The 27,364-nt window shown below is 36.8% G+C and overlaps 11 protein-coding genes across 11 annotated transcripts; 4 read left to right on the plus strand and 7 right to left on the minus strand.

Moving 5' to 3' along the window:
• Positions 1 to 289: 289 nt before the first annotated feature.
• On the minus strand, positions 290 to 5,398 carry DFA_12185 (uncharacterized protein; the record flags this gene model as incomplete). Its single annotated transcript, XM_004353770.1, has 9 exons — positions 290 to 455; positions 530 to 841; positions 884 to 1,005; positions 1,068 to 1,092; positions 1,348 to 2,170; positions 2,851 to 3,003; positions 4,064 to 4,087; positions 4,160 to 4,405; positions 5,098 to 5,398. 9 exons carry the CDS (start codon positions 5,396 to 5,398, stop codon positions 290 to 292), a joined length of 2,172 nt encoding a protein of 723 aa, XP_004353822.1.
• A 189-nt stretch (positions 5,399 to 5,587) lies between these two features.
• Positions 5,588 to 6,050, plus strand: DFA_12186 (uncharacterized protein; the record flags this gene model as incomplete). The annotated part of the gene is made up of 2 exons (XM_004353771.1): positions 5,588 to 5,644; positions 5,673 to 6,050. 2 exons carry the CDS (start codon positions 5,588 to 5,590, stop codon positions 6,048 to 6,050), a joined length of 435 nt encoding a protein of 144 aa, XP_004353823.1.
• A 420-nt stretch (positions 6,051 to 6,470) lies between these two features.
• On the plus strand, positions 6,471 to 7,250 carry DFA_12187 (uncharacterized protein; the record flags this gene model as incomplete). Its single annotated transcript, XM_004353772.1, has 2 exons — positions 6,471 to 7,001; positions 7,203 to 7,250. The coding sequence occupies 2 exons, from the start codon at positions 6,471 to 6,473 to the stop codon at positions 7,248 to 7,250; spliced, it is 579 nt and encodes a 192-aa protein (XP_004353824.1).
• A 77-nt stretch (positions 7,251 to 7,327) lies between these two features.
• On the minus strand, positions 7,328 to 8,450 carry DFA_12188 (uncharacterized protein; the record flags this gene model as incomplete). The annotated part of the gene is made up of 3 exons (XM_004353773.1): positions 7,328 to 7,362; positions 7,499 to 8,156; positions 8,376 to 8,450. The coding sequence occupies 3 exons, from the start codon at positions 8,448 to 8,450 to the stop codon at positions 7,328 to 7,330; spliced, it is 768 nt and encodes a 255-aa protein (XP_004353825.1).
• An 85-nt stretch (positions 8,451 to 8,535) lies between these two features.
• DFA_12189 (uncharacterized protein) lies at positions 8,536 to 8,881 on the minus strand (the record flags this gene model as incomplete). The annotated part of the gene is made up of 3 exons (XM_004353774.1): positions 8,536 to 8,641; positions 8,693 to 8,728; positions 8,823 to 8,881. The coding sequence occupies 3 exons, from the start codon at positions 8,879 to 8,881 to the stop codon at positions 8,536 to 8,538; spliced, it is 201 nt and encodes a 66-aa protein (XP_004353826.1).
• Positions 8,882 to 9,318: 437 nt separating this feature from the next.
• On the minus strand, positions 9,319 to 10,525 carry DFA_12190 (uncharacterized protein; the record flags this gene model as incomplete). The annotated part of the gene is made up of 3 exons (XM_004353775.1): positions 9,319 to 9,968; positions 10,026 to 10,184; positions 10,312 to 10,525. The coding sequence occupies 3 exons, from the start codon at positions 10,523 to 10,525 to the stop codon at positions 9,319 to 9,321; spliced, it is 1,023 nt and encodes a 340-aa protein (XP_004353827.1).
• Positions 10,526 to 11,027: 502 nt separating this feature from the next.
• DFA_12191 (uncharacterized protein) lies at positions 11,028 to 11,347 on the minus strand (the record flags this gene model as incomplete). Its single annotated transcript, XM_004353776.1, has 2 exons — positions 11,028 to 11,269; positions 11,335 to 11,347. 2 exons carry the CDS (start codon positions 11,345 to 11,347, stop codon positions 11,028 to 11,030), a joined length of 255 nt encoding a protein of 84 aa, XP_004353828.1.
• Positions 11,348 to 11,915: 568 nt separating this feature from the next.
• Positions 11,916 to 12,580, plus strand: DFA_12192 (uncharacterized protein; the record flags this gene model as incomplete). The annotated part of the gene is made up of 3 exons (XM_004353777.1): positions 11,916 to 12,115; positions 12,192 to 12,328; positions 12,369 to 12,580. The coding sequence occupies 3 exons, from the start codon at positions 11,916 to 11,918 to the stop codon at positions 12,578 to 12,580; spliced, it is 549 nt and encodes a 182-aa protein (XP_004353829.1).
• A 142-nt stretch (positions 12,581 to 12,722) lies between these two features.
• On the minus strand, positions 12,723 to 13,469 carry DFA_12193 (uncharacterized protein; the record flags this gene model as incomplete). The annotated part of the gene is made up of 1 exon (XM_004353778.1): positions 12,723 to 13,469. One exon carries the CDS (start codon positions 13,467 to 13,469, stop codon positions 12,723 to 12,725), a length of 747 nt encoding a protein of 248 aa, XP_004353830.1.
• A 555-nt stretch (positions 13,470 to 14,024) lies between these two features.
• Positions 14,025 to 16,764, minus strand: gaa (alpha-glucosidase; the record flags this gene model as incomplete). The annotated part of the gene is made up of 4 exons (XM_004353779.1): positions 14,025 to 14,948; positions 15,031 to 15,782; positions 15,861 to 16,356; positions 16,432 to 16,764. The coding sequence occupies 4 exons, from the start codon at positions 16,762 to 16,764 to the stop codon at positions 14,025 to 14,027; spliced, it is 2,505 nt and encodes an 834-aa protein (XP_004353831.1).
• Positions 16,765 to 18,145: 1,381 nt separating this feature from the next.
• sgcA (guanylyl cyclase) lies at positions 18,146 to 26,452 on the plus strand (the record flags this gene model as incomplete). The annotated part of the gene is made up of 4 exons (XM_004353780.1): positions 18,146 to 19,285; positions 19,372 to 19,435; positions 20,564 to 21,719; positions 21,796 to 26,452. 4 exons carry the CDS (start codon positions 18,146 to 18,148, stop codon positions 26,450 to 26,452), a joined length of 7,017 nt encoding a protein of 2,338 aa, XP_004353832.1.
• Positions 26,453 to 27,364: the final 912 nt, after the last annotated feature.

Raw genomic sequence — 27,364 nt, forward strand, 5'->3', positions numbered from 1 at the left:
TTCCATTGCTTTTTACTTGATACAATGAAGAACTTTGGCACGAATGATTAGAGGCGGTCCGTTTTCCCAACCACTGTTGAATGAATCGATGTTGGTCCACCACTTTTAATAATCCATTGATTATTGATACACCGCTTCCCCAAAAAATAATAATAATATAGCACTTCCATCCACACTGCTTCAAAATCCATTGATTTGAAGCGCCACACTTTCAACCCACTTATATTGGTTCTACTTCTTGTTGATTCAATAATTTATTTAAATTTGGTCCACCAATTAATACCAATATCTATTCACTCTTTGAAACAAAAAAATCGAGAAGTTTCAAATTGTTGTTGTTGTTGGTTATCTCGTCCAAATATACAATAAACTGGTTATTGAAAGATTCTTTGTTGACATTTAAACGTCGATCGGCTATCCACAAAAAGTTTGTTTTGGTACCTGGGGGTAACATTCTTTTAATTAAACCAAATATTTCGGAATCCTCCCATTCGTTCTTGTGTGTAGCCGCAACGGTGACCTGACATGCAGTGAGGACAGGTCCGTCCACAAGAAGAAGTCAACATGTGGAAAGTTGGAGGCCGATGGTACGATAATCTCGTTATATGGTGAACCCCAACGGTAAGCTTTGAGTTTGTCTGTTTTGAGTTTCTGTGCTTCAAGACCTTGCCAGTCCATCCCAGTTGATAAAAGTTTTGTCACATTCTCCTCTTTTTTGTAATCGATATTGTAAAACATCTTTGAACATGATATTTTGAAAGCTTTTGCTTCAATAATAGAGTCAATAATGTATTTCTCTACAACTCTGCCGCGGAGATCCTCTGTAAACTCCAAACTGTTTCTGAAAATAAGGTTATAAAAATGATCGAGTAACTCTTTATACACAACAGAACCCATATAACGCTCCTCAAGTATACTTTCCGCTACTTTTGTAATACCATAAACATGTTTGTCTTTGACAAACATAAGTTGTTGGTTAATGAAGTGTGGGGGTTCAATAGGAATCTAATAGAGAATCAGGTAAATATAAATATCGTACGATGAATATTTTTAAATAAATACTATACCTTTAATGCCATTGCTACTACTGATCTGGTAAAAGATTTTAGGTCTTCTGGGTCCTGTAAGTATTCTTTGCGATAGAAAATGTCTAATGGCCCGATTTGTGCGGATCTTGCAGCATCGAAATTGTCGAGTGACAGGATGATATCATCGTTGTTGATGTATTTTTTGGAGGAAAAAGGTCCTTCCAACTGTTTGATCCAGATCGACAGATCTAATCTAGAAAGTAGTACCAAAGTTGGTTAGCGATTATTTGTTATAAATATAAAAAGAAGCCTATCTTACGGGATAAAGTTTGTATAAAGATTGACAGTTTCAAGGTCATCTTCAGACACAATGACATTATGTATGCCCAAGTATGCCAAACACTCTTCTTTGGTGAAGCCATCACAAAATTGGAAAACAGGCCAAGATTCTTTATGAGCGACTGTGAAATAATAGTTATTATTTGCTGATGCAGACGACACAACCACCATTTGGCCATATGTTTCCATAGCTCCAGCAAGATAGCTTTCAATGATGCAATAGGGGGACTCTTTTCTTTGTGAATCTGTCAAGCCATTGTGTTGATCGAAAACCCAATACACTTGATGTTCAGCATCCAACCACAATTTTGTGGCCTGGGTGATGAGTTCTTTCAATGAAGCAAGTGATTGTGGAATAGTCTGGCTACACAAAAAATTAGAGAGTGTAGAGTCTTGGGCAAATGAGGCAGCATGAACCATTGAGGATATCAGGAATGAATAGGCATTGTTCGATTCTGCCCATCCCTGGCAATCAGGGATATATATCACGATGTTTTTGGGCTTCAGTCGAAGCAGATATACTGCTTGATAGATTGAATGAGATTTTCCGAATCCTTGTGGACCTTGTATGTACACCCCTCTCTTGCAATCTCTGGCAGAAGAGGAAATGAAGTCTTGAAGCTTTTTTGAGATGCCTCTGTCCACAATCTTGACTTGTTTTTCATTAAAGGAAAATCTGCCTTTGTGGATTGACTTTGAAAAAGAGTCTTCAGGGATAGAGTATGCTCCCCCTGAACTATTGAAGTATCCAATAACTCTTCGCTTCTTTACAGTTTCAACTATTTCCTGATCTTGATAGTATACTAAGAAAGCAAGAAATTAGTAAAACACTAGTTATTATTGATCGTTTGACTTACATTGTTCACCAACAATGACTTTTTTTTTTTTTTTGTTGCCTTGGCACTCCAGGAATTCGAGTATTCTCTTTTCAGACACTAAAAGGTTTGCAACAAGAAATAAAAGAAAAAGAAAAAGAAAACAAAGAATGGTTAGATATATTGCAGTAAAGGTAAATGAAATGTATTTAAAATTGTTGCCTATGTGGAGATGAGGCAAGTGGTTAAAAGGGAAAAGAGATGGGAGTGGGGATAATGAAAACCAAAAGATAATCAACAAGAAATGGTTTAAAAAGAGGAGCAATGATAGTGATTGTAACATCTGATAGAAATATGAATGGTGATTGGTTGATATAATAATTATAATTATATTAGGAATGGTTGGAGATGGATTGACCAACAACAATGAGGCAAATGTTTAGTGTTTGGTTGGTTCGACAATGGTTAGAAGTACAATGGGGCAAGTGGGTAAAAGGAAAAGATGGGTAATTGGTAATGAATAGATTAAAAGAGCTGGGTGGTGCATTGATGAATAAAAACCAAAAGATAATCAACAGAAATGGCTTAAAAAGAGGAGCAATGATAGTGATTTTTTATTATCTGATGAAACAAGAAAGTATTGTCCACTGGATGTGAATCAAACCAACAAACAAAAGGTGGAGGGATTTTAGTGAATATAGCCAGTGATATTAATGGTGATTGGTTGATAATATTAGGAACGGTTGGAGATGGATTGACCAACAACAATGAGGCAAGTGAAGGGCCTGTAATATGAGAGCAAACAAAGCAAAACAAAATGACTAGATTTGAATGATGGTGATTGGTTGGTGTAGCAATTAGGTATGTTTGACAAAAGTAGTGGATAAGATGGAAAAAGAGATGGGTGATAAAAATAAAAGGATGTAGAGCGATAGAGAGTGGTGTAGCTTGGTGAATGGACAATGGTATTTGATTTGGATCAAAGGATTATAAATATATCAACGAACACAAGAGGTCAATGATATGTAAAGATGAACAAGCAAAACTAAATGACAAATGTTTGGTTGTACAACAATGAAGCAAGTGGTTAAAAGGAAAGAGATGGGTGGTGCATTGGTAATGAAAAAAAAAAGATAATCAAAAGAAATGGTGCAAAAAAGAGGAGCAATGATAGTGATTTTTAATTATTTGATGGATATAGGAAGTGTTGTTAACCGGATAGGTGAGTGAAACAAACTAATAAAAGGTAGAGGTTTTGAGTGTCCAGTGATATTAATACTGGTTGATAATATTAGGAATGGTTGGAAATGGATTGACCAACAACACTGAGGCAAGTGAAGGCCTGTAATGTGAGAACAAACAAACAAAACAAAATGACTAGATTTGAATGATGGTGATTGGTTGGTGTAGCAATTAGGTATGTTTGACAAAAGTAGTGGATAAGATGGAAAAGGAGATGGTTGATAAAAATAAAAGGTTGTCGAGTGATAAAGAGTGAGTGTAGCTTGGTGAATGGGCAATGGTATTTGATTTGGATCAAAGGATTATAAATATATCAATGAACAAAAGGTCGATGATATAAAATATGAACAAACAAAACAAAATTGCAAATGTTTAGTGTTTGGTTGGTTCGAAAGTGGTTAAAAGGAAAGAGATGGGTGGTGCATTGATTGGTGATGGTGTTTGGTTGGTGTAAGAAATAGACTGGCCAATAATGAGGCAAGTGTCAAGTGGTCAAAAGGAAAGGAGATGGGTGAAAAAAAGGTAATAGTTGAAAGAGGAGAATGTAGTGCAATATCCGATGGAATGTTAAAATGGAAACAAAAGTTGTTGATAAAATATAAATTTAATGAAATATGAATAAAATTGTGTTTATATTACCTTGAGGAGCATCGGCTGGAGTACCTAACAAAAAAAAAAAGAGAGGAAATTTAGTGTCCACACACACATATTGATTTGGGATTAATTTGTACATACTTTTCGTGAGCTTTTCGATTGATTCAAGAAGAGAATAGGCAGAACCATCTTTGAATTTATAGGGACCGTCTGACTGAGTTAATCTTGCAAAGGTAAGATTTTTCAAAAACTGCCCTTTGATGGATTGATCTTTCAATGCTTGAGCATAGTCCTCCCCATCGGATTGATTTTTTGCCCATCCATACACTTCTTCAATATTCCACTGTTCCCAAGTCTTTGATTTGTCCTGTATAGGGTTGGGATTGTCTGAAACAAAAAAAATGGTCAATTTCTTATTAATAACTATTTTTGTTCCAAATATAACTTACGAGTGCCAGACATTTGTTCTTCTTTTGGTGGTTGAGTGTTAGAGTACAAGAGATAATATATGAATTAATGTCAAAGAAATAAGGATAAAAAGGCAATAAATGAGCAAATGTGGTAAGGAATGTTATATGGCGGATATATATTTATAAATTAAAATACTAGGAGTGAAAAAAGAGAGGGAATGAATATATATGTACAAGATACTGGTGTCTCTTTAACTGATGAATAGATAAATATGAAATATATGAATAAATGGCAAAAAAAAAGAACAAATAAAAGGTATCAGAAATACATAATAACACTGCTGCTGCTGATTCTGCGGTATGGTGCTTCTATCATCAGACTCCAAGAAAAAAAAATATTATATTATAATTATTAAAAAAATGGTGGTTTTATTTTATATAAATAAAAATCATTAGAATGTCTAATGGGTGAGTGATGATAACACAAGACTTTAATATTAGGGTTGATGGTGTGATTAACAGATGACTTGAACCACAACACCACCAGTAACTAAAGTAAAGCAAAGAGTATCATGATGGGGTGGTGGGGGAATCTGACGAATGACAATCATGTGCAAGACGAATATGAGTGGTTAAATAGAAGATAGATGCATAGTTATCATTACTTACCTCTACTGCTGCTGTGTTGATGCGATAGCGATTGTTGTTGCTGCTGTTGTTGTTTAATTAAAAGTTGTTGAACAGCCAGATAGAGCTTCTTTGCAGGTGCTACGACTATGCCACATTTACTAAAATCAGCCTCTGTAAACACTGCGATACTTTCTCCATCTACATCATTATCAAGAAGCATCTGGGCATATTCTTCTCTTACTTGAACTTCTTTTGTAGCCCATTCTTTTACTTGTTTTGCTGACCATCGTTTGAAATCGCTTTGTGATGCAATTTCTGTTATTGTCTTGGCATTATACATGTTATGATTAAAAGAGATGCCGTGAGATAATAGAAAACATGATGTTGTTGTGATGGATACTTTGTCTTATGTGAACAAAGATTAGTACTACTAAAGAGGGTAGTCTTCTATTATAGATAGAGGTCCTATATATTCAGCTCAACTTTGAACGATAACAGCAATTTATATTTAATATACCAACATTCTATGATGACAATAACATTCAACCTATTACATACAACATTGATAATCAATGTTTTGTCTATTGTAATTGCTAGAACCACTCTCACTAAAGCATTCTCGTTTATCATCCAATCCATGTTATATTTCAACTTTGTATGTCTATTCATACAACCAAATCCATATCGTAAGAATTGGTAAACTGGTTACACTCTGTGTTGATTCACCTCCAACCTTGACAATGCAAACTACAGCTTCAGAAGTATATACTGATGTTTTTATTCCTGAAAGATTTAGACCTCCCAATATTCAAATAGTCACAGTGTCAACATACCAAAAACAATCTCCAACTTTATTTATTCATCCATGTAGAATCTGTTGTATGTTAGATGGACAATTGATAATCCAAAATAGTGATGGAAGTGGAATACCTTGTGATGCCAACCAATCTTTTTCCATTGATCCATTTTCTATGAGCTATGTTTGCATATAATTTCAATCCAATTATGGTTAAAATTATGAATTTATAATCCAAAATCTAAAATCAAACCAATATTTTTCTATTTTTCTAAAATAATCTTAACTTTTTTAACCTTTATAATTCTATCCAAAATATTAAAAGTTAATAATTAATTCTCAAAAATAATAAAATACAATAAAAATATATATTTCTAAAAATAAATTAACTATTTTAACTTATTTAATATATAATGAGCCCTGCAAGGGCGAATGCTTGTAAACTTTTTTGGGACGCCAGCGATCCAACGCCCGACCCACACACAAATGCGCCAAAGAATTCCACATTAGGTTACACTGTATAGATAGAATATCTTTTCTTTCTGGCCGAATCGTAGGGACGGGGAAGCTCGAGAGATTCCCCCAACATTCAATATTCCCAGCCAACCACAGTGTAATGACCGAGGTAGCCCAACGCTGCATTCTACCCCTCTATGGAGACAAGATTTGGAAACGTCAGATCTCTCTCTATGTGTCCTACCCATCATTGCGTCGATGTTGCCAGGATCTCTACTTTTTAAATGAACTCGATCACATCAAAATCAGCGTTCCCTTTGAACAAGATCCACTATTTGGGATTTGTCAAGAACAACACCGTAGAATTTCATTAGAGCAAGCAATCAATAATACTTCTACAAAGGTTAAACAAAGACATGATGGACAAGAAGAGGATTCAGAGGAAGAGGAAGAGGAAGAAGAAAATGATGATCAAGAAGAAGAGTATGACGACAAAGAGGAGGAGGAACAATATTATAAAGAAAACAAACAATACACCAAAAAAAGATCTCCTACTCCTCCATCTCCACCTATGCAAAAGGTTTTGAGTAAAATGCAACCCAAAGTTATAAAAACCACCAATATAATTCCACCTCCTTCTTCTTCTTCTCCTTCTTCTTCATTTCCTACTCCTCCTTCACTTCCTCTTCCAGTATCTAAAAAACCTGAACCAGATCTGGCACATCTAGATGCAACACAAATTTCCCAATTGTTCCAACAATTTGAATCAAATTTTTGAAAAGGTTTGATTCCATCATCAATTCCCAACAACAACAACAATTACCAACACAGCCAAATTAGATTAAAAATAAAAATAGTTTTTTTAAATAAACTATAGTTTTTATTTATTTAGTTGCTAGTTTCAAAAGCAATCCAATTAAAAGAGATTTCTTCCAATTGACCATTATCTCAACTTCAAAATGAGAATTGTGAAACCATCATCTGTAATAATAATAATATCTATTTTCATTTTCTTGTCTACATTGTGTGAAACTTTATACATCCTTTGACATCTACATTTTTATTAATAATAATGATGTTTTGGTAAATTATCTTTTGGAATGTTTTTGTCAACAAAAGGATGTTGTTGGTGTTGTGATTGCTGAATAAAATGTGGGCTAGGTTTGTTGTTGAAATTTTGTTGATTACTTTGTGGCAGTAAAGGTATCGATTGTTGATGAGAGTAATGGGGTGCATCTGATGTAGGGATTGATGGTGGTGGTGGTGGTGGTGGATAACTATGGTGATTGTATGGTGGGTATCGTGGAGGAAGGGGGTTTACCGGTATGGAACTTGGTGGAGGAAGTGTTGGTTGAGAATATGGCATTTGATTTGATTGGTGATTAGGGTTGGCTTGTGGTCGCTGTTGATCAGGTAATTGGTTTGATTGGTGATTAGAGTTGATTTGAGGTCGTTGTTGATGATCTGTGAGTCTTTGTTGATCTGGCAATTGATTTGGTTGGTGGTTAGGGTTGATTTGTAGTCGTTGATGGTCTGACATTTGTTGGTTGATTTGGAGTCGTTGTTGTTCTGATATTTGTTGGGTGATTTGTTGGGTGATTTGGCTTTGCAGTGCAATAAATTGTTGTTGGAAAAATTGCATCATCGAACTGCTTTCCATAAGTTGTTGATTTACAGTTGGTGTTGTTGTTGTTTCTATTGTTGGATCTGGATCTTTGGTCTTGCTGTCTGCAAGTTTAGGTGAGCTTGTTTTTAATAGTTTGGATGGTCGTTTTTTCTTTTTCGTTTCTTCTTGTTGGTCCTCTTGTTCTTCCTCGTCATCATCATCATCATCATCATCATCGTCCTCGCTATTTTCTTCGTCTTGGTCATCTTCATCATCTTGTGTTTTGGTGGGAATGGGGAAATCGTTGTGGATGGCTTTAAAGAGTGGTGTATCTGGCTCGCGCTCGCGGCAGATTCCGTAGAGCGGATCGTCCTTTGAAAGATCGGCAAGAGATATGTGGCGCTTTTCCTTGAGGTAGTTGAGGTCTTGGCAGGTTCGTCGGAATGTGGGATAACATACATAGAGAGAGACTGATCTTTTCCAACAACGGTCGCCATGCATTGACAATATACAGCGACGGGCGCACTCGACCATCACACTAGGGTAGGCCGGGAATATAGATTGATCGGGAGACTGAAACTTACCAGTACACACAATATGGCCTGACAGAAAGGGAAGGTCATCCAACACGTGCAGCTCTATCGAGAATATCTTGATACATTTCTCTAGGTACGTCTCGACGCCACGTACCTTGGGACGCTTGATCAAGTGATCTGCGAGCATCACTAGTAAAGATTCATTGACAATGAGATGATATATATTCTTGATTTTAATACATTTGCCAAAATCTGATACTGCTATCGTTGATGTCCCTATATTTAATAAAAGAATGAAGAAGAAGAAGAAGAAGATAAACAATATTAGTCATTGATCAAGCTGTGTGTGTGTATAAATATTTGAGTAAACCAACCCGATGACTTTACTTCCACGACATCAAATCCCTTTGGAGGTGTTGATTGTCTCATATTGCGTTCATTTACTATTTTTTGTATTGTAAGTGTTTTTAAACTATTTTTTTGTTGCATCGTTTTAACGTTTCTATAATATTGTTGATTAATGTCCAATATTATGAACAAATAAGTCTATAATAAAATAATAAAACTAAAAAAACAATCTGTATGTACTTGAAAACATCTCAATGATAGATTGTTGTTGATCACGAACTAGTCGAGGGCAAATTGAAAAAATTTTGGGGCGATATATATCGCCTCAGAACATTGGGCTCAAAAAAATATATGTTCGAAATCGAGCCAGGGTTACCTGAAGATACTCAAGATCACAAATGATTGTTTGTGTTGATCAAAATAGAATTATAATTTATTGGTATTTAAATTAATTGTTTACAATTTCAGAGATGAATGAACAAATATTAAGATCACGAGGACAAACAATGCGCTGTTTGTCACCAAGTCATTGGCATTTGGCTGAATTGATTATATTGATGTTGGTCAGCATGTTGTTGTTGTTGTTGTTGAGGTTGTTGTTGAGGTTGTAGATTAAATTGGTGGAGTTGTTGTTGATTAATTTGAAGTTGGTGATTCAGATTAGTTGTGAGTTGGGCAATTTGTTGTTGCATTTGAAGGAATTGTTGTTGCATTTGAAGGAGTGGATTATTTTCATTCTTGGGTTGAGGTTTTTCCTTTTCCTCCTCTTCGTCCTCCTCCTCCTCTTCTTCTTCATCTTCCTCTTCCTCTTCCTCCTCCTCCTCCTCCTCCTCCTCTTCACCCTCTTGACCCGAATTCATTTGGTTTGCCATGGCTCTGGCTATGTCAATGTCACTCCTTCTTTCGTGGCAAATGCCCGAAAGAGGATCATCAATTGCATCTGAATGTTCGGGTGTTGGCAGCTGGCATCTCTTCATTAAATAGGATACATCGAGGCAAACCCTCCCCATTTCAGGGTAAGAGACATACATTGGGATAGATCTTCGAAGGCAACGTTCTGGATGGAGGGATAGGATGCATCGACGAACGCATTCAGCCATGACGCGTGGATAGGCGGGGAAGATTGATTGGTTGGGGTCTCTGAAAATGCCACAGCATATGATCTTGCCTCTTAAAAAGGGATGGCCGTCCAACAGGTGCAGCTCGATCGAGAACTTCTTGATACACTCTGAGAGGTAAGTGTGATATGGACCTAGGTAGGAGGAGCCCTTTTTCATGGAAGCCAGGTGGTCTGCTAATAACCCGAGCCAGTACTCGTTGACAATGAGATAATATTGGGAACCGATTTTAGCACATTTGCCCACATCCGATTTACTAAGGTGATCTATTTATAAAATAAAAATAATATTATCAGAGTCGAGAGAGATACAAAAACATTGTAAGTAAAAAAAACGTTTGATTTGATTGTGTCGAAATTTGGTATTATCATATTTAAATATAAAAGTAATTACTTTTTTTTTTTGTAAAACATTCCATCATGTCGAAACCTTTTGGAACTTCACGAGAGGATGCAGATGTTTCTGATGTTGGAGATACCTTTTTCTCCTTTTTAATTGGTATGTCAGCAGCTACCATCTTTTTGGGTTGTGTTGAAAGTACTCTTAATCTCTGGTTCCTTTCTTTAATAATAGCAGCTGATTTTTTAGTTTTTAATATATTTGTCATTGATATATATATTTATACAAACGTTCTAATACTATCTCTCTCTCTTTTCTATTTTTTGTAACATCTCTCCTCTTTGACCCAAGGTGGCAAGGTACAATAGGAGAGAAAGAAACTAAAAAAAAAAAAAAATTACAAAAGCTAAAATGTATTGTTGGTTGATTTAATCATGCCCGAGCAATCACCAGTCTATTAATGAGGGTAGAGGGGGGCACAATGAACCAATATAATAAAGAGTCTATGCACAGAATGATTTGGCCCATGATAAATATATATCGCCCCAAGAAAAAACTGTTTTTGTGGATGGCCATCATCAAAAGGCACCCCTTTGAGCTCCTTCAGCCCCCTGTTCACAGCCTTCAACTTTTGACAATGGCCTCTCAAACCATGAAGATCTCGACAGAGTTTATTTTTTAAAAAAAAACAATAAAAATTTGGCGGCAAGACCAAGGTAGCACTTGTGATAAAATGAATATTTATATTTTATTTTATTTTTTCAACGAGATTAATTCCAAGTGATAAGATTAGTAGAAGTGATTGATTGGACAAGGTTATTAATAGAGAGTGATTGGTATTCAGCGGTATAGGTATAGGCGGTACTTGGAATGCCATCAACATATACACTGGATACAGGTTCAGAGACACCAAAAATGACGACAGTAGAGATGGTGGCATTGCTAACACAGGATCCTGCAAAAGAGACGGATGATTCAAATGCGTATTGTCCAAGAGTAGAGTCATAATAGGCTTGAAGATCAATGACAGTGTATTGACCATTGGTAGATATGGTGGATTATTTGGATCAAATGAACCAAATGACATCATTTTAATGTTCTTGCTATTGCTATCAATCCAAACACCATCAAATGGATTGGTGTTGCCGAGTTGTACCTAGATTCTTTTTCCTTTTAAAGATATCTATAACTACAATCTAAACAAAGAGGATTAAGCAAAATCAACAATAATAATAATAATCACCAAGATCTTGATCAAGATCTTACCTTGATAATGGCATCAGTCAATGTCGGACACAGTCTTTTGGAAAGATTACTACATCTCAAGGTGTAAATGATAATATATAAAGGAATAGGTTCAAACAGACAAATCTGTGTTGATTAGACTCGAGTACCAACAAAAGATGTAATCTTTTTTTAATATAATTAATTAATAATTAATGCTACCATGGATAATTAAACTCTTTCAATAGACTGATCATATGGTTTGGGTCTAACCCTATACCTTACATTGCTATATAATATATATATAGACTACTACATTTAATAATAATTATAAATCAACTGGTCATGGTATTATTACCAATTAATTTTCATTTATTTATCGCACTGCGATATTTTTTTGCATTCACACGATCATTGACTTCTAAACAACAATCATGAACTTAACACAGTCCAGCTCAACTCACTCAGCAATAACAACAACATCAACAGAAATTATCACTATCGACGTAACACTGGTAACATTGAGCAAGACACAATCACAATTTGATTATGAAGGTGGCAACTGTACCCACGTGAATGGTAAATACATAGACTCTGGTATCAATCTATGGGTATTCGATCCGTACAACCCCGTGTATGGACTGGATGCCTTTCCATTTAACTTTTACAACTATCCCAGACACCAGAACAATATGACAAGTTTATTACAGATGTCAACGCGATCTCTCTATAGGGATGCAAGTGGTTGTCATTGTAAAAGAACCATCAATGCAAGATGCTCTTGTTCCATCATTTCAATCTCTTGGTTCTCTATTGTTTCAAGAAGCTCAAAAGCATCAAAAATATGGTTGGTCGAAAGGGTGGTAGTGCAGTTGAATCTTTTGGAGATGATCCATCAAACATTGGAGAGGTCAAAGTTGAAGGTTATTTTACATCATACAATGGCCCAGTCAATGGATCGGTGGTCATAGAGTACAACGAGTCTGGCCGAGAAATAAAGAGGATGGACATGAACGATCCCAATGGTGATTCTGTGAGGGAGGAGTTGGCAAGGATTACAAAAGAATTAAAAGAACAAGAGGCAATGCAATCACTTTAAAGCAATAGAACTATAGTAATTCAAAGATATACCTATCGATTACCTTGGGGATAAGTTTACCAACACAACCAAATTAGATTAAATAAAAATAAAAATAGTATTTTTTTAAATAAACAAAAGTTTTTATTAATTTATTTAATTTTTAGTTACTACTTTCAAAAGCAATCCAATTAAAAGAAATTTCTTCCATTTGACCATTATCCCAACTTCTAATGAGAATGGTGAAACCTTCATCTGTTATATCATGTGGGATGATACTAAACTTTAGGTCTTTGGTGTTGCTAAAGTGTAGATTGTGGATACCACAAACTACAATGGGAGGCTTGATAAATCCAGTTGTAAATTTGACTGGGTGTTCATATCTTCTATCGGCGACAGATCCATCATAGAGTTTTGGGAAATTTCCATCTCTGGTAGAGACCAATCCAACTTCAAAGTTGGTAATGGTGGAACGTGGAATTGGTTTGTATTCCACCTCGAATCTCATTGCTTTGAATCCAGTAGCTTGTTTGGGGATGATTTGGATGGCCAGAGCTCTGATGGTTGGAGAAAAGGTGATGGTTTTTGGAGTGTTTCTGTCGGTCAGACCAGTTTGAATACCATTTCCAGAGTTGTAATCCAACCAATTGACACCATCCTTGGTATACTTTATAGCAACTTCAGTGACCCATTGATCGGCATCTGGTCTTCCTTGCAACTCGATCTTTGAATACTCGGCAATACCATTTCCTTGATAGGTGGTTTGGACGTACGGATTGGTATCGGCGACAGTTGGATGCCAACATTTATTGGCATTGATAAATGCTCCGTTTGGAGTAAAACTAGCATTAAATGATGAGGATGCACTCAAAGATAGTGATCCTGTTGAAACTCCTTTAGTATATGACATTGTGTCTTTGATTGATAATTTTAATTAAAACAAATTTTGATAATGATTAAAATGATTTAAAAAACAGACAAGAGAGAGTAAGTATTTATATCCAAAAACTTTGTAATTTTGGTTTTTATTAGAGATACCTCAGGGTTATAAAGTTGTAGTTTGGTTAAATTAAAAAGTTTGGAGGGGGTTTTAAAGTTGTAGTTTGGTTACTTAAAAAAGTCATCAAAAGGAGGGGGTGGATGCTATATTATTGGATTAGTTACTAGATATGTCATTGTTAAGTATCTCTATGATCAATTCTGTGACAGAGTTTGTTGTAATCTGGCAAATTTGAGTTTAAAAAATCTTTTCCAAGTTACACTTTGATTTTGGGGGGAAAAAATGTAAATTGGTTAAATCGTCGGGTTAATTATTAAGTTATTTCGGGGTGGCCATTGATTAAAAGAATTGGTTGGATCGTACGATCTACAGTCAAGAGTTTAAGAAAGAAAGAATCAATGTTCACCGTTTATAAATATGAATCGGTGATTCATCTTGTTTTTTAATTTATTTTATTTATTAACTTTAATTCCAAGTGATAAGATTAGTAGAAGTGATTGATTGGACAAGGTTATTAATAGAGAGAGATTGGTATTCAGCGGTATAGGTATAGGCGGTGCTTGGAGTGCCATCAACATATACATTGGATACAGGTTCAGAGACACCAAAAATGACGACAGTAGAGATGGTGGCATTGCTAAGATAGGATCCGGCAAAAGAGACGGATGATTCAAATGCGTATTGTCCAAGAGTAGAGTCATAATAGGCTTGAAGATCAATGACAGTGTATTGACCATTCTCGATAGTGTCAAGAGAGATACCATCATCCAAAAAGAGTTGTCCTTGAGCACTGCCAGTCGAATCGAGGGCGACATTAATGGTGAAGGGGAGTGTACGGGCAACATGGGTAGTGATGGGGATTTCACCTTCTCCTGGAACATATGATTGGGTTGGTTGGAGTGCAAGTATGGAACCACCACGAATATGAACATTGATCACATCGAATGGGGCAGGGAGTACTTGAGACTTGCCAACTTGGGCAACTGGCGAACCAGTAAAGAAATCGTACCAAGTGTCGGTTGGGAAATAAGCAGTGACTGTAGTAGTGTTGGCAGTGAGGACTGGCGATACCAAGAGTGATGGACCAACAAGGAATTGAGTGTCAATGGCATAGGTGTTGGCGTCGGTTGGGTATTCCATAAAGAGTGGACGCATCACTGGTAGACCTTGAGTATTGGCCAAATAAAACAATGTATAATAGTATGGCAACAGCGTATACTTTAGATTGATTGCATTGATCGAAACATCAATGACAGCTTGTCCCCAAACATAAGGTTCTTGAGGAATCGAATTAAATGAATTATGGTTACGAGAGAATGGGTAAAAGTTACCCAATTGCATCCATCTACCACATAAATCTGAATTTGAATCTTTATTAAATCCGCAAATCTAAAATAGAATAGAAATCAAAAGTTAGAAAATAAATAATTATTCTTTTGTTTTGTTTTTTTTTTTGTTTTCTATTACATACATCAGCACCAACTAAAGGAATACCAAAAATATTCATATTTAGCATACCTGGGATAGAAAGGTATAAGTCATTGTAGGATGATTCATTGTCACCTAACCAATGACCATTGTGTGAGCCGGTACCTGGAAAAGTTGAACGACTAATGACAGTGGTACGAGTACCAAGGATTTGATGGACGGCATCTACAGTAGCCATACCTTCAGTATACCCATAAAGTGAATGTGAGTTGTAAACTGAAATATTACCATTTTGAACAGCTGTAAGATTGATTGTATGTTGGTCAAGTGATACTCCACCTGGTAGATATGGTGGATTATTTGGATCAAATGAACCGAACATTGACATCATTTTACCACTCTTGCTATTGCTATCGCTACAATCACCATCACAAAAATTACTAACTTCATTCATATCAATCCAAACACCATCAAATGGTACCATGTCATGATAGTTTTGAAGTTGTTGTTGCCAAAAGTCCCATGCTTTCTGGTCGAGGAAATCTGGGAATATAGTTGAGCCTGGCCACACCTTTCCAATCAACGGTTGACCTTGATCGGTTGTAATAAACGATCCGAGGGTCATCAAGTCGTCGTATGGAGCATACCCCTCTTCATTATGAATACCTGGATCAACAATCATAATATAATGTTGATGGTTTTCATGTAGACTGTTTACAAAATTAAACATCAACGTTTGTGGGAAATTAACAGGATCAACTGTAAAATCTTTATATGCATCCATATAATCAATATCTAAATAAAAAGAAATTAAAATAATAATATTAATATTCTTTTTGTTTTCTATTTGTTTGTTTTCTTATTCTTTCTTACCATTCCACATTGTTTCTAAAGGAATACCATATTTTGAATAATTAGCAACAACTTGTTCAGTTTGTTCGACAGTGTGATAACCCCAACGACATTGGTGCCATCCGAGAGACCAGTAGGGTGGTATGTGAGGATTACCAATCAATTGGGCGTATTGTTGGACGACGCTGACTGGGGTGGGACCGGTAAAGATAAAGAGGTCAATGATACCACCGACAATCTTGTAGGTCAATGAATTGGGTTGCAAGACAACATCCATGGCATTGGAATTAAGCATAAACACACCATTGGCATTACCATTGGGCAACAATTGCATATAGAATGGATGTGATCCATAGAGATTGATATTCTCTGTCGACGCAGTCCCCTGATCCTTGGCAAACAATGTATAAGTCATTGAATTGTTTAATCTCAAAGGTGCAGCTCTTTCTCCCAACCCATAAAGATTTGGATTAGATACTGTAAAACTTGTTGATAATTCAAGATAATAATCTTCAAACTAAAAATAAATAATAAATAGAATAAGTATATTGTTTCTTTTTTTGTTTTTGTTGTTTTTTATATTTTTACTTACAATTAAACCATTTGTTGGACAACCAGTTGATGGTGAAGAATTAAATAATATTTCACCGGTTGCAATTCTAACTACGGTGAAACCAAATGGATTGGCAGTGAATTTAACGTCATAGTCTAGGATGTTTGGTTTGGAGGTGGCAGTTGGCAGTTGATTGGTGAATGGTACTTCCCATCGCTCATTCTTTGGATCGTAGATTTTGAATCGAACGATTTGTTGTGTTTGAAAGTATACATCGAAATACAAGAGACCAATGTCATTACCGTAGGGTCCAGGTGAAAGTAAACTTAATTGACCACTGTATCCATACTTTGTTAGCTGAACCGTTGTCATTTGGTATCCTGGGAAACATGTTTGTTGTGAATCACCAAACATCACCATCAACAACAATGTTGTTATAAATAATATTATATCTCTTTGTTTCATCATCCTTTAAAAAGATAATAAAGATAATAAGATAATAAGATAGAAAAGAATAGAAAAGAATAGAATAGAAAAGATATGAGTAAAAAAGAAACTAACCAACTAACAACTATTAAAAATGATCATCGTCAAACAGAATATGATTAGATCACCAGTGAGTGTACTCGTGGATGAACAAACAATACAATTGTGGTGGTGGTGTGTCATATCATATGACACATTTTTGATTCAAAAAATCTGTAGATAACTCCTCTTAAAATATATCTTCTCTTCTTCTTCTTCTTTCTCTTACCTCGTTTATTTGTATGAATAAATAAATAAATAAATATTATTATGTGTTGTGTATAACAATGCTGAATGATTTTTTACGCAAAGGGCAGTGGGAGGTGAGGGTATGGTGGAATTGGGAACAACAAAATTGATGGACTCGCTCCTGGGTATGCCCCACCATGGCATTGTAAATGCCGAATCATGTGATAGCGGAAGAGGGCAACCCAACGACTATTAAAATGGTATTGGTAGGAAAAAGGTCAATCCCGCAGCTATCCCCAGTGAAATAAAACGAAAATCATATAATTTCATTGCTCTTTCGGGGACTAGTACTTAATATCTTCTTCTTCTCTGTCACTGTCACCACAACCATTGCGTCTCAAAGAAGGGTGAGTTTTAGATATTATTATTTATGATACCATTGGGAAATGAGAGTATACTTCATTATTTAATTATATAATTATTATTATTAATACTCAAGAGTACTAATAAGTAAATAAAAACTGTCTATAACTTAAATTTGAAGCGAGCGGGTTTTCAAGATATTTCAATGTTTTTTTTTTTTTTGCTTGAAAACAGTTAAAAATCAACAAACCGAGTTAAATTTACAAGAGAGGTCTGCTTGAACAAGGATAGAGCCCATTCACATAACCATTCATCATCGTATCTAGATAAAATCAAATCATTCATCTTACTTTATCGTACATTACAACATAAAATAGATAGATAGATATATACACAGCAGACAGACAGACAGACACAACACACACATTATAATACAGATGCAATAATTATTGATTTTAGATTTTATTATTGTGTTTTCAGTTTGTCTCTATTTATATACATATATACTTTATTTATTAAGAGAGAGAGAGAGAGAGATAAGATAGAGAAAAGAGATAGTAATAATAATATAAACACAACTTTGTATTTTAACAACAAATAATATATAAATATAACAACTGTAATAATAATAATATAAAAGATATATATATACTATTCTTTTTCAAAAAGAAAAAGAATGGATAATAATAGTAATAATAGTAATAATAGTAATCAAAATGTTGAACATATAATAGTATTACCAACAGATGAAAATTCAAGAAAGGTATTTGAGTTTAGTAGGTTAATGTTGATTGACTTGCATAGAATCGATGAGCTTGTCAATGCATCAGATGTTGTAAGTGAATTGGAGATTGTCATGTTTTCAAGACGTATGACTTCAAGATGCTCTGAATTATCTTCATTTGAGATAAAGTCGACCACAAATGCAACTACTTCTACAACAACGACAACATGTGAAACATTTGGTATAATTAGACAACATGGTGAAAAAGAACAATTCAATCAGATAAAGGTGATTATTGATATCATTGGATCGATGATTACATGTATAAAACAATACAACCAAGTCGCTAAAAAGGGGTCACCACTCCATGAACTACTCATTCCAAAGGGTGAATATTGGAATAGACGAAAGGACTTGATCGAGTCATGGAAGAATTTGGTCTTATTGATTTGTGAAATCACCTGGAAACCACCTCCAAGACAACCACTTGTCACTCCTATCAATCTTTCTTCCCTCAATCAACAAGTAGTAGATTCTCCAACTTCATCATCATCTTCATCTTCATCATCATCGCCATCAACATCACCAGTAAAGTCACCTCCAACATCACCCAATGGACAACAACAATCTACAGGACGACGTAGATCATCAGTTTCAGATCGTCCACCACAAAATATCGTTAGAATTGGTGGTAGCAGTAGTTCGAGTAGTAGTAGTTTAAGTGGTGGAAATGGTACCGAGGAAGTGGCCAATATTAAACCAGAGTTATTAGAGTTGTTTGATGTCATATACCATATAAACTTTTCATTATTCAATCTATTGTGGCATTTATTAAACTATCAAAGAATATTGGCAAATAAATTAATTAATCCAACAACTACCACGACTACTACTCCATCAACTACTCCAACATCATCAACAACTACAGTATCAACTCCACCAAAAGGAGCACAATATATTAGCCAAACTAAAAGTATCACATTGCCATCACTCGTTTCCAAATTGGTCGATTTATTGGCCATCCTTTCACTCTACATTGGAACTCCACAATTCCAATCGGTTATTAATAGTTTAACAAGTTTATCAAATAGTGTAAGTCAACAACAAGACAAATCAAACAATCAAACAAACAATTCAAAAAGTACCAACCAAGATCTCTTTCAAACAAAAAATAATAGGAACTTATTGAACATGTACGAGACAGTTTATCATTATTACAATGTTTACCATTTAAAGTTAAAGGTAAGTTTAAAAAGAAGAAGAAGAAATTAGTTTATGTTTTTAGTTTTTAGTTTATTTTGTTGTTGTTATAAATCTTGATCTAGATTGTCAATGATTTTAAAATCACGATTGATATGATAGATATCTATCATCATTCAACCATCCATCCATCTATCTCAACAACTCCTCCCTTTTTTTTTTCCAACCACTAAAAATAAATAGATGTTGTTTGTGCTTGTTGGGAGGGGGGGAGTGAATAATTAAAACAACACCCGCAGTTGTTGGGGGTGATCACTACCATTGTTCCACCTCTCATTTTCATCCATCCCCTTCTCCTCTTTTCCCTCCTCGTTTTTTCATAGTTGATCAAAAACACACACTTTTACAACTAACTAATTTTCCAATGTTAACGATATTCTGTCACACAACAACAACCACTAAACCAACCATTAAACATGCATGTTATTTGTTGTTGCTTTGAAAAATTATAATTATATAATTTGGGTACAGGTGTTGCAGTTAACTCTTTTTTAATTATTAGTTTTTGTAAAAACAATCAATCAAGTCTAGTTCCATTTGATATTGTTTGTTATAATATAATATCTGTACAACAAATCCATCTTCCAAATCAATCAACATATTCATATTCACAACAACTCAAACCTACTAGAGAGTAGTATTATTATTATTATTATTATATCATTCATTATAATATCTGCAATACTGGAATATTCCTAAAGGTTAGTTTGTTTATTTTTGGAGATGTTACACACGATCAGTGAAACAGAGGCCATTTCGACATCTGTGTATTGATCGATTGAAATGCGAGATCGACAAACAATATCAATCACTGAAAGGGAGAAAGAAAAAAAAAAACCAAAAAATCTTGTTGTTTTGTTGTTGGTTGTGTCTATGAAACCTCTCACGCGTGGAGAGCCCCTCAAGGCCAACAGGTTGCAATATTAATAACAACCGACAAAAACCCAATTTCTGTTGTTATCACACATACATGTGTTTATATATTGTACTACTACACCTATACTATATTATACTATATTATACTATAACTATTATTATTTCAATTTCTAATATATAATCTATAAATATACCATATACCATACATATACATATACATACATATTCATATAGGTCAATCATATATGAGTTTGATATCAGGAAAAGCAGCAGGTGTACCTAAAAATAGTAGTAAAGAAAATAGTAGTAGCAATAGTAATAAGGAATCAACGACAACGACGACGGGATCGGCGATGAGTGGATCTCAACTATCATCTTCACCACCCAAATCATCTTCAACGACGACAACAACAACGACTCAATCGAGGAATTTCTTTAGTTCGATCATTAAACCATCGACAAAGATTACAAAGCATCAGAGACACAAGTCGACGAGTAACGAGGAAAAAGAAAAGGAGAGTACAAACAGCGTTGGTAGTAACAGTAGTATTGGTAGCAATGGTAGTAATAGTTTTGTGATCAAGAGTGATGAAGAGGATTATAGCAACTCTCATAAACATAAACGTCAACCTAGTACTGGTACCACCGCCTCGACAACGACCACTACAACTACAGGATTAACACCAGATACACAGGTTACTCAAGACTGTCCTCCAAATGATAAATGGAAGATTCAAAGAAAACCAAGTGGCAACGAGATGACCAGTAGTGCTATCACATCTGATGATGAGTCTGGATCAAGTAATATAAGCATTGCTTCTGGAGGTGGTGGTGGTGGAGATAGAATAACAAGAAGTAATAGTACTATATTTAAAGAGACATCATTATCTCCTGTTAAATTTGAAGTACCTCCTATTTTTGTATTAGATACATCAAATAATCAAAATAATAATCAAAATAATAATAATAATATTGTAAATACTAATAATAATACTAATAATAATAATAATGTACAAAATAATAATAATAATAATAATAATAATAATCCCACATCTCCTACTTCTACTGCTTCTACAACAACTACTTCTACACCAGTATTATCACCACCAACATCACCAACAACACCAATCAAAGAATCAAAGAAAAAGGTTGGATTAAATATATTCTCCAAACACTTGAAAACCGTTAAACAAACCGATGAACAAAAACAAAGAAATAGCTTTAGTCAATTCTGGCTTGACAAGTCCACTCATCAAGATCGTATTGATAAGCTTCCATCCGATGATAAACAAAGACTTCAAATCACAAGTCTTGGTAGTTATGTTTCAAATCTTGTCATTAAAGATCTCTTGGCTTCCCCAAATCCAATTCAACCTCCCCATAGTGAAAAGTAAATATATCAAATCGAACAATATTAATAATATATCCATTTATTAACATTTCTATTTTATTTTTTACTTTTGTAGTTTCCAAAGTTGTGTATTATTTGCAGATATTTCTGGATTTACAGCATTGACAGAAAGATTAAGTCATCATGGTCAAGAGGGTGTAGAATTATTGACAAAGAATTTAAATCGTTATTTTGAAAGTCTAATCAAGATTGTAAAAGATTTTGGTGGCGATATTGTAAAGTTTGCAGGTGATGCAGTTTTGTGTCACTGGCCAACCTATGGAGAGTTGGTGAATCGTGTACGAACAGCATGCGAGTGTGCATTGACACTACAAAAGAAATTACACAACTTTCCAGTACCAGGTGGCTTTTTGACGTTGCATATTGGTATTGGATGTGGTGATTTGACCGGTCTCTATGTAGGTGGAGTCAATCAAAAGGTAGAGTTTTTGATTGCCGGTGAGGCACTCCACGAGGCGGCCTCTTGTGAAAAGGAGGCAGAGTCGGGAGAAATCTACATTTCACAAGCGTGTTATGACGCTGTCAAGCCATTCTCATCGTGCGTGCAGAAAAAGACGCGAGTCAACGTTCGATTGGACAATATGACCTTTATGGACAAGAACAGCAACAAAAAGGCGCCGGTTGACCAGTTCAACATTGTCGACCGTCGTGCCATACTGCAACTGCCCTTGTTGATGGATATGGAGGAGTCGCTGCAGCGATTCGTCCCCAACGCAGTACTCAATCAACTGCGTCACGGTAGTTATCTCGCCGAGCTACGTTACATCACGGTCATCTTTGTCAATTTGTCATACGGAGAGATTCCCGATCCCACCAAAGACGCCAAAAAGTTACAGGAAATTGTCAGTGAGATCCAGACGATCGTGTATCGGTACGAAGGTACTGTGCGTCAGTTTATCGTCGATGACAAGGGGTGTGTGTTGATTGCTGCTTGGGGTGTCCCACCACTCTCTCATGAAGACGATCCTAGTCGTGCGGTAGAAGCAGCCATGGAGATTGTCGTTGGGTTGTTCAAGCTCAAGGTGATTAGCACGGTTGGTGTGACGACTGGAAAGTGTTTTTGCGGTGATGTTGGAAGTGACGAGCGTCGAGAGTATGCCGTCGTCGGTGATATTGTCAATCTGTCGGCACGACTCATGTCGCATGGCCAGGGAGGTGTACTCGTCGATGAGGAAACATCCAAGCTTGCGTCGCGCAAGATCGAGTTTGTCAAGCTCAGTGACCCCATCAAGGTCAAGGGCAAACAGACCAGCGTCAACGTGTTCAAACCCATCAAGCGTCATACACACGAGTCATCCAACAACAGTCCGCGTCCAGGCGCGTCAACACGATCTGCGCAGCCTGTCATCAACCGTGGTATCGTCGGCGGGCTCGACCTGCACCAACAACAGCAGACCGCGGCCATCAAGCACAAGGGCATTATCGGGCGTCACGGCCAACTACGCCAAATGGCCCATCTTGTAGACTGCCTTCGCACCGAAGAAGAAGGTGACGGCACCAAGATTGTCTTTATCGAAGCCGAAGCAGGTCTCGGGAAAAGTCGATTCATTCACGAAGTAAAGTACTCGTTTGCAATGGGTATCCGTATCTTTAAAACAACTGGTCTTCAAATGAACGAGAGTGTACCATTCTATGTATGGCGTCAGATTCTTGGTGAATACTTGCGTGAAGAGCAAGCAACCAACTTTAAAAGCTTGCTTGAACTTGGTCCACACGTCAACTTGCTCAATCCCATCCTCGACCTCAACTTTTCCATCTCAACCAACCGTCGTTACTCTGCGCCACAGCGTCAAGAGACTCTGCAAATGCTTATGCTTAGACTCGTCCAAATGGCAGTACCGCGTGGATCCATCATCATTATCGACGATGCTCATCACATGGATAGCGCGAGTTGGACACTTACCCTAAACCTGTGTCGTCAACTTGAAAACTGTCTCATCATAGTTGCATTGCGTCCACTCAAGGAAGGTATCCCACACGGGTTCTCTCATCTTGACAATGTCGAGTTTATCCAACTTGAACCACTCCAAACTCGTGAGGAAGTTCAACTGCTATTAGAGCAAATGTTAAACGTTCGAAATAGTCCATCCTATGAATTGCCAGACGAGATTGTAGACGAGATATTTAATCGGTCACAAGGTAACCACTTTGTCATTGAGGAAATGGTCAATGGACTCAAACACAGTGGTTATATTGATGAAAAGACAGGTGAATTCAACTCTAAACACGAAGCTATTGAGCAGGTGCGTGTCAACATTCCACGTACAGTCACATCGCTCATTACCAGTAGAGTTGATCGTCTCTCGACAGCACAGCAGTTGGTACTCAAAGTTGCATCAGTCATGGGTACACCTTTTACAGTTGACTCGTTGTTCAAGATATTACCAACATCCGAAACCTCGACCCGATCAGAGCTCACCAATGACCTTATCATCCTTGAACGTTTACACTTTATCAAGAGTAAAAAAGATCAAAATGGCAGCAGTGGCACCAATACCCCATCACCCAAACAATCCAATCATCACAATTATCTTAGATCACGTTCAAGTATTGTAACATCTCCTTCTTCTCTTTCACCTTTATCTTCTCCCTATTATAATAATAATAACAGTAGTATGTCTCCACCACAACCAGTTATAGTTCAATCACCTCTAAATTTGTCACTTGATAATTCCAATCAATCTACACCACCGGCATTATCATCACCTGGATTGGTACCAATTTCAACAGAGGTATTGTATTCATTTGTACATACACGTACACAAGAAGTTATCTATGACCTCATGCTCTTTTCTCAGCGTAGAGAGTTGCATCACAAGATTGCCAAGATTCTCGAGATTACATGTACCCCACAAAACTCACTCTACATCTCTCTGGTCAACCATTACCACGCTGCCCAAGACTACTCCAAGACGGTAGAGTATGCCACCAAAGCCGGTCAAAATGCCCTCTCTGACAATAACAACAAAGAAGCTGTTAAATTCTTCCAATTGGCATTGAAATGCATGGAGCTAGAACAACAACAAGAGGAAGAGGTAAAGGCAATGAAAAAGTTGAATCGTCGTAGTTCAACCAATACATTTATCACTCAACCTACCAATCTTACTACTTCTGTCGGGTCTCCTCCAGGTGGTAGTGGTAGTACATCGTCGTCGTCGTCATCATCGTCATCATCACCAACTCTAAAACGTATACCATTTGAAATGATATCAATTACAAGAAAACTTGGGTTGGCATTGTATAATATGGGATTGTTATTGTCTGCTATGCAACAATTCCTTGCTGTACTCAAACACCTTGGTATAGAGTTGCCACCAGTGTTGGCTAAAGGTCCAACACAACTATTTGACGCGACTACTGGTGCTCCAATGGGCCCACCATCTATGGGTGCCGCTGCACCAGACAAACGACACCGTCTACTAAAGTCTCCACAACGCCAAGATTCACTCACTAAGTTTGTGACCAACAACCTCGATGCCATGGAGAAACGTGAGGCACTGCTGTCGCTGGTGGTACTGTCCAAGATCTTTTTGCACGACTGTCAAAAGCAGAGTAGCAGCTGGTGCTCGTTCCTTGCCAACCAGTTGGCAGCCGACTCATGGAGTCTGCAGAGTGAGGCGTACTCGATTGGCATCCGTGTGCTCGGTGTCAATGGAGATAATACAACGCCGCTAAAGTACTATGCGGCTGTACTCAGTCGTTCAGGCGAGACTAATGGCTACGTGTATGGAAATTCGCATCAAGCATGGGGTATATACATGTCGGGCACGGGTCAGTGGTCCGAAGCAGAGTCGGGATACCAGACGGCAACCGCGTCGGCTGGCAAGATGGGCGACAAAAAGTTGGTCGAGGAGAGCGGTGTTTTCCTCGGCGCATGTCTCTATCTCATGGGACAGAGCCAGGCTGCACTCTCACTTGCACTAAAGTCACTCGACGCTGCACGTACACGTGAGGATGTCCAGATACAGATGATGGCATTGCTCGTAGCCGGTGACGCCCGCGTGCGTATGGGTGAGGTCAAGGCTGCTGAAGACACGTTGCGCGAGATTGAACAGCTCGTGCAGGCAATTGGCATGGCCGAGCAGACTTCTGGCACCTACATCCACTACCTCTCGCTCAAGGCACAGTTCCAAAGTGTCCTCAAAAATGACCATTCACAAGCCTACGACTCTGCACGAAAGGCACTCTCTGCCCTGGCACGTTGTGACACAAACAACTTTTCCGTCTACGAGTCGTATGCCTCCCTCTCGATGATCATTATCCGTGTGTTCCAGAGTCTGCAAAACCACCCCATGTCACGTACCCAAACCTACCAACAACAACGTGCCAAGATGATCACTGAAATCACCGAGGCACAGCAACACCTCGAGCGCTTCACCGACACGTTCCCCATCGGTCAACCCCGTCTCTTGCTCCTCAAAGGTCTCATTGGCATCGTCGTCCACAACAATATCAATGGCTCTGAAAACTATTTCAAGGAATCAAAGGAAAAAGCAATCAAATTGGGTATGGTATTTGAAGAGGAACTAGCCACCTATCATTATAATTCATTTTATTCTGAAAGTGATCCGTTCCCTGTAAATGTAACTACTATTCAACCTTCAATTCAATTATTACAACAACAACAACAACAACAGAATAATCAAACAACAACAACAACAACTAAATCAGTTACACCTTCATCTCCTCCTCAAATTATTAAAAAAGTTTAGAAAAACTTAATAATAAACACCCCCAAAATATATATTATTTATTATATAATTAACAAAAACCCAGGCTCGGAAAGAGATAGAGAATATCTAACGAACGTTCGTTTCGAAATGGAACGAATAGATAGATATTAAAATATTTATTTATTATTTATTCGCGATCGCCGTAGATGAATAATAATGGGAGTGCTTCGAATCGAACCAATAGGGGCGTACCTACCTACGGGTTGGCACTTGTTTTTCGCCCAACTTGCAAAATACCTTTTTTTGACTGTTGCCGGGTTCCGAACGTACGTATGCGAACATGTGATTGCGAGAGATTTGGTGTTGATTGCGATTAATATCTTATTTTTAGAGCAAGCCTTTGACGATGCGCGTTGCTCGTCTAAAAGGGCGTTGACCAAATGTCAAACTCACTCAATTAGAGCCATGTTACTTTAATAAAAGAGAGAGAGAAAGAAACAAAGAAGGGACCTAACTTCGCAATTGATGTGCGTGTGTATATATATGATATCGAGTACCTAAACATACATTGCCAACGTAAGTACTTAAGGTTTTAAAATGGAAACCCATCATCGTTAAAAGTTTCCTGTACAATCCCCCCACACTCACAACACCCCCCACCATCACCAATCACCCACCCTAATGTTAGAGGAAGTGTGGGTAAATCTTAACATTGATCGAGATTAAATGTTTATTTATTATTTGTTATGAATAATAACACATCAACAACTTTTCTTTCTTATTCCAGTTCCAATCTTAAGTCAAGTCAGAATAGATAAAAAAAAAACAACAAAAAAGTAGGAGGTAGCTATTCATTATTTGTTTCACAGTTATATAGTAGTCACTATTAATAGAAGTAACAGTCGTTTAAACATTATTGTAAGTGTCATTGGAGGTTCATATAAAAAAAAA

The sequence above is a fragment of the Cavenderia fasciculata genome, assembly GCF_000203815.1.
Source record: "Cavenderia fasciculata unplaced genomic scaffold Scf_EUAJFUG02HR96I-5, whole genome shotgun sequence".
NCBI lineage: Eukaryota > Evosea > Eumycetozoa > Acytosteliales > Cavenderiaceae > Cavenderia > Cavenderia fasciculata.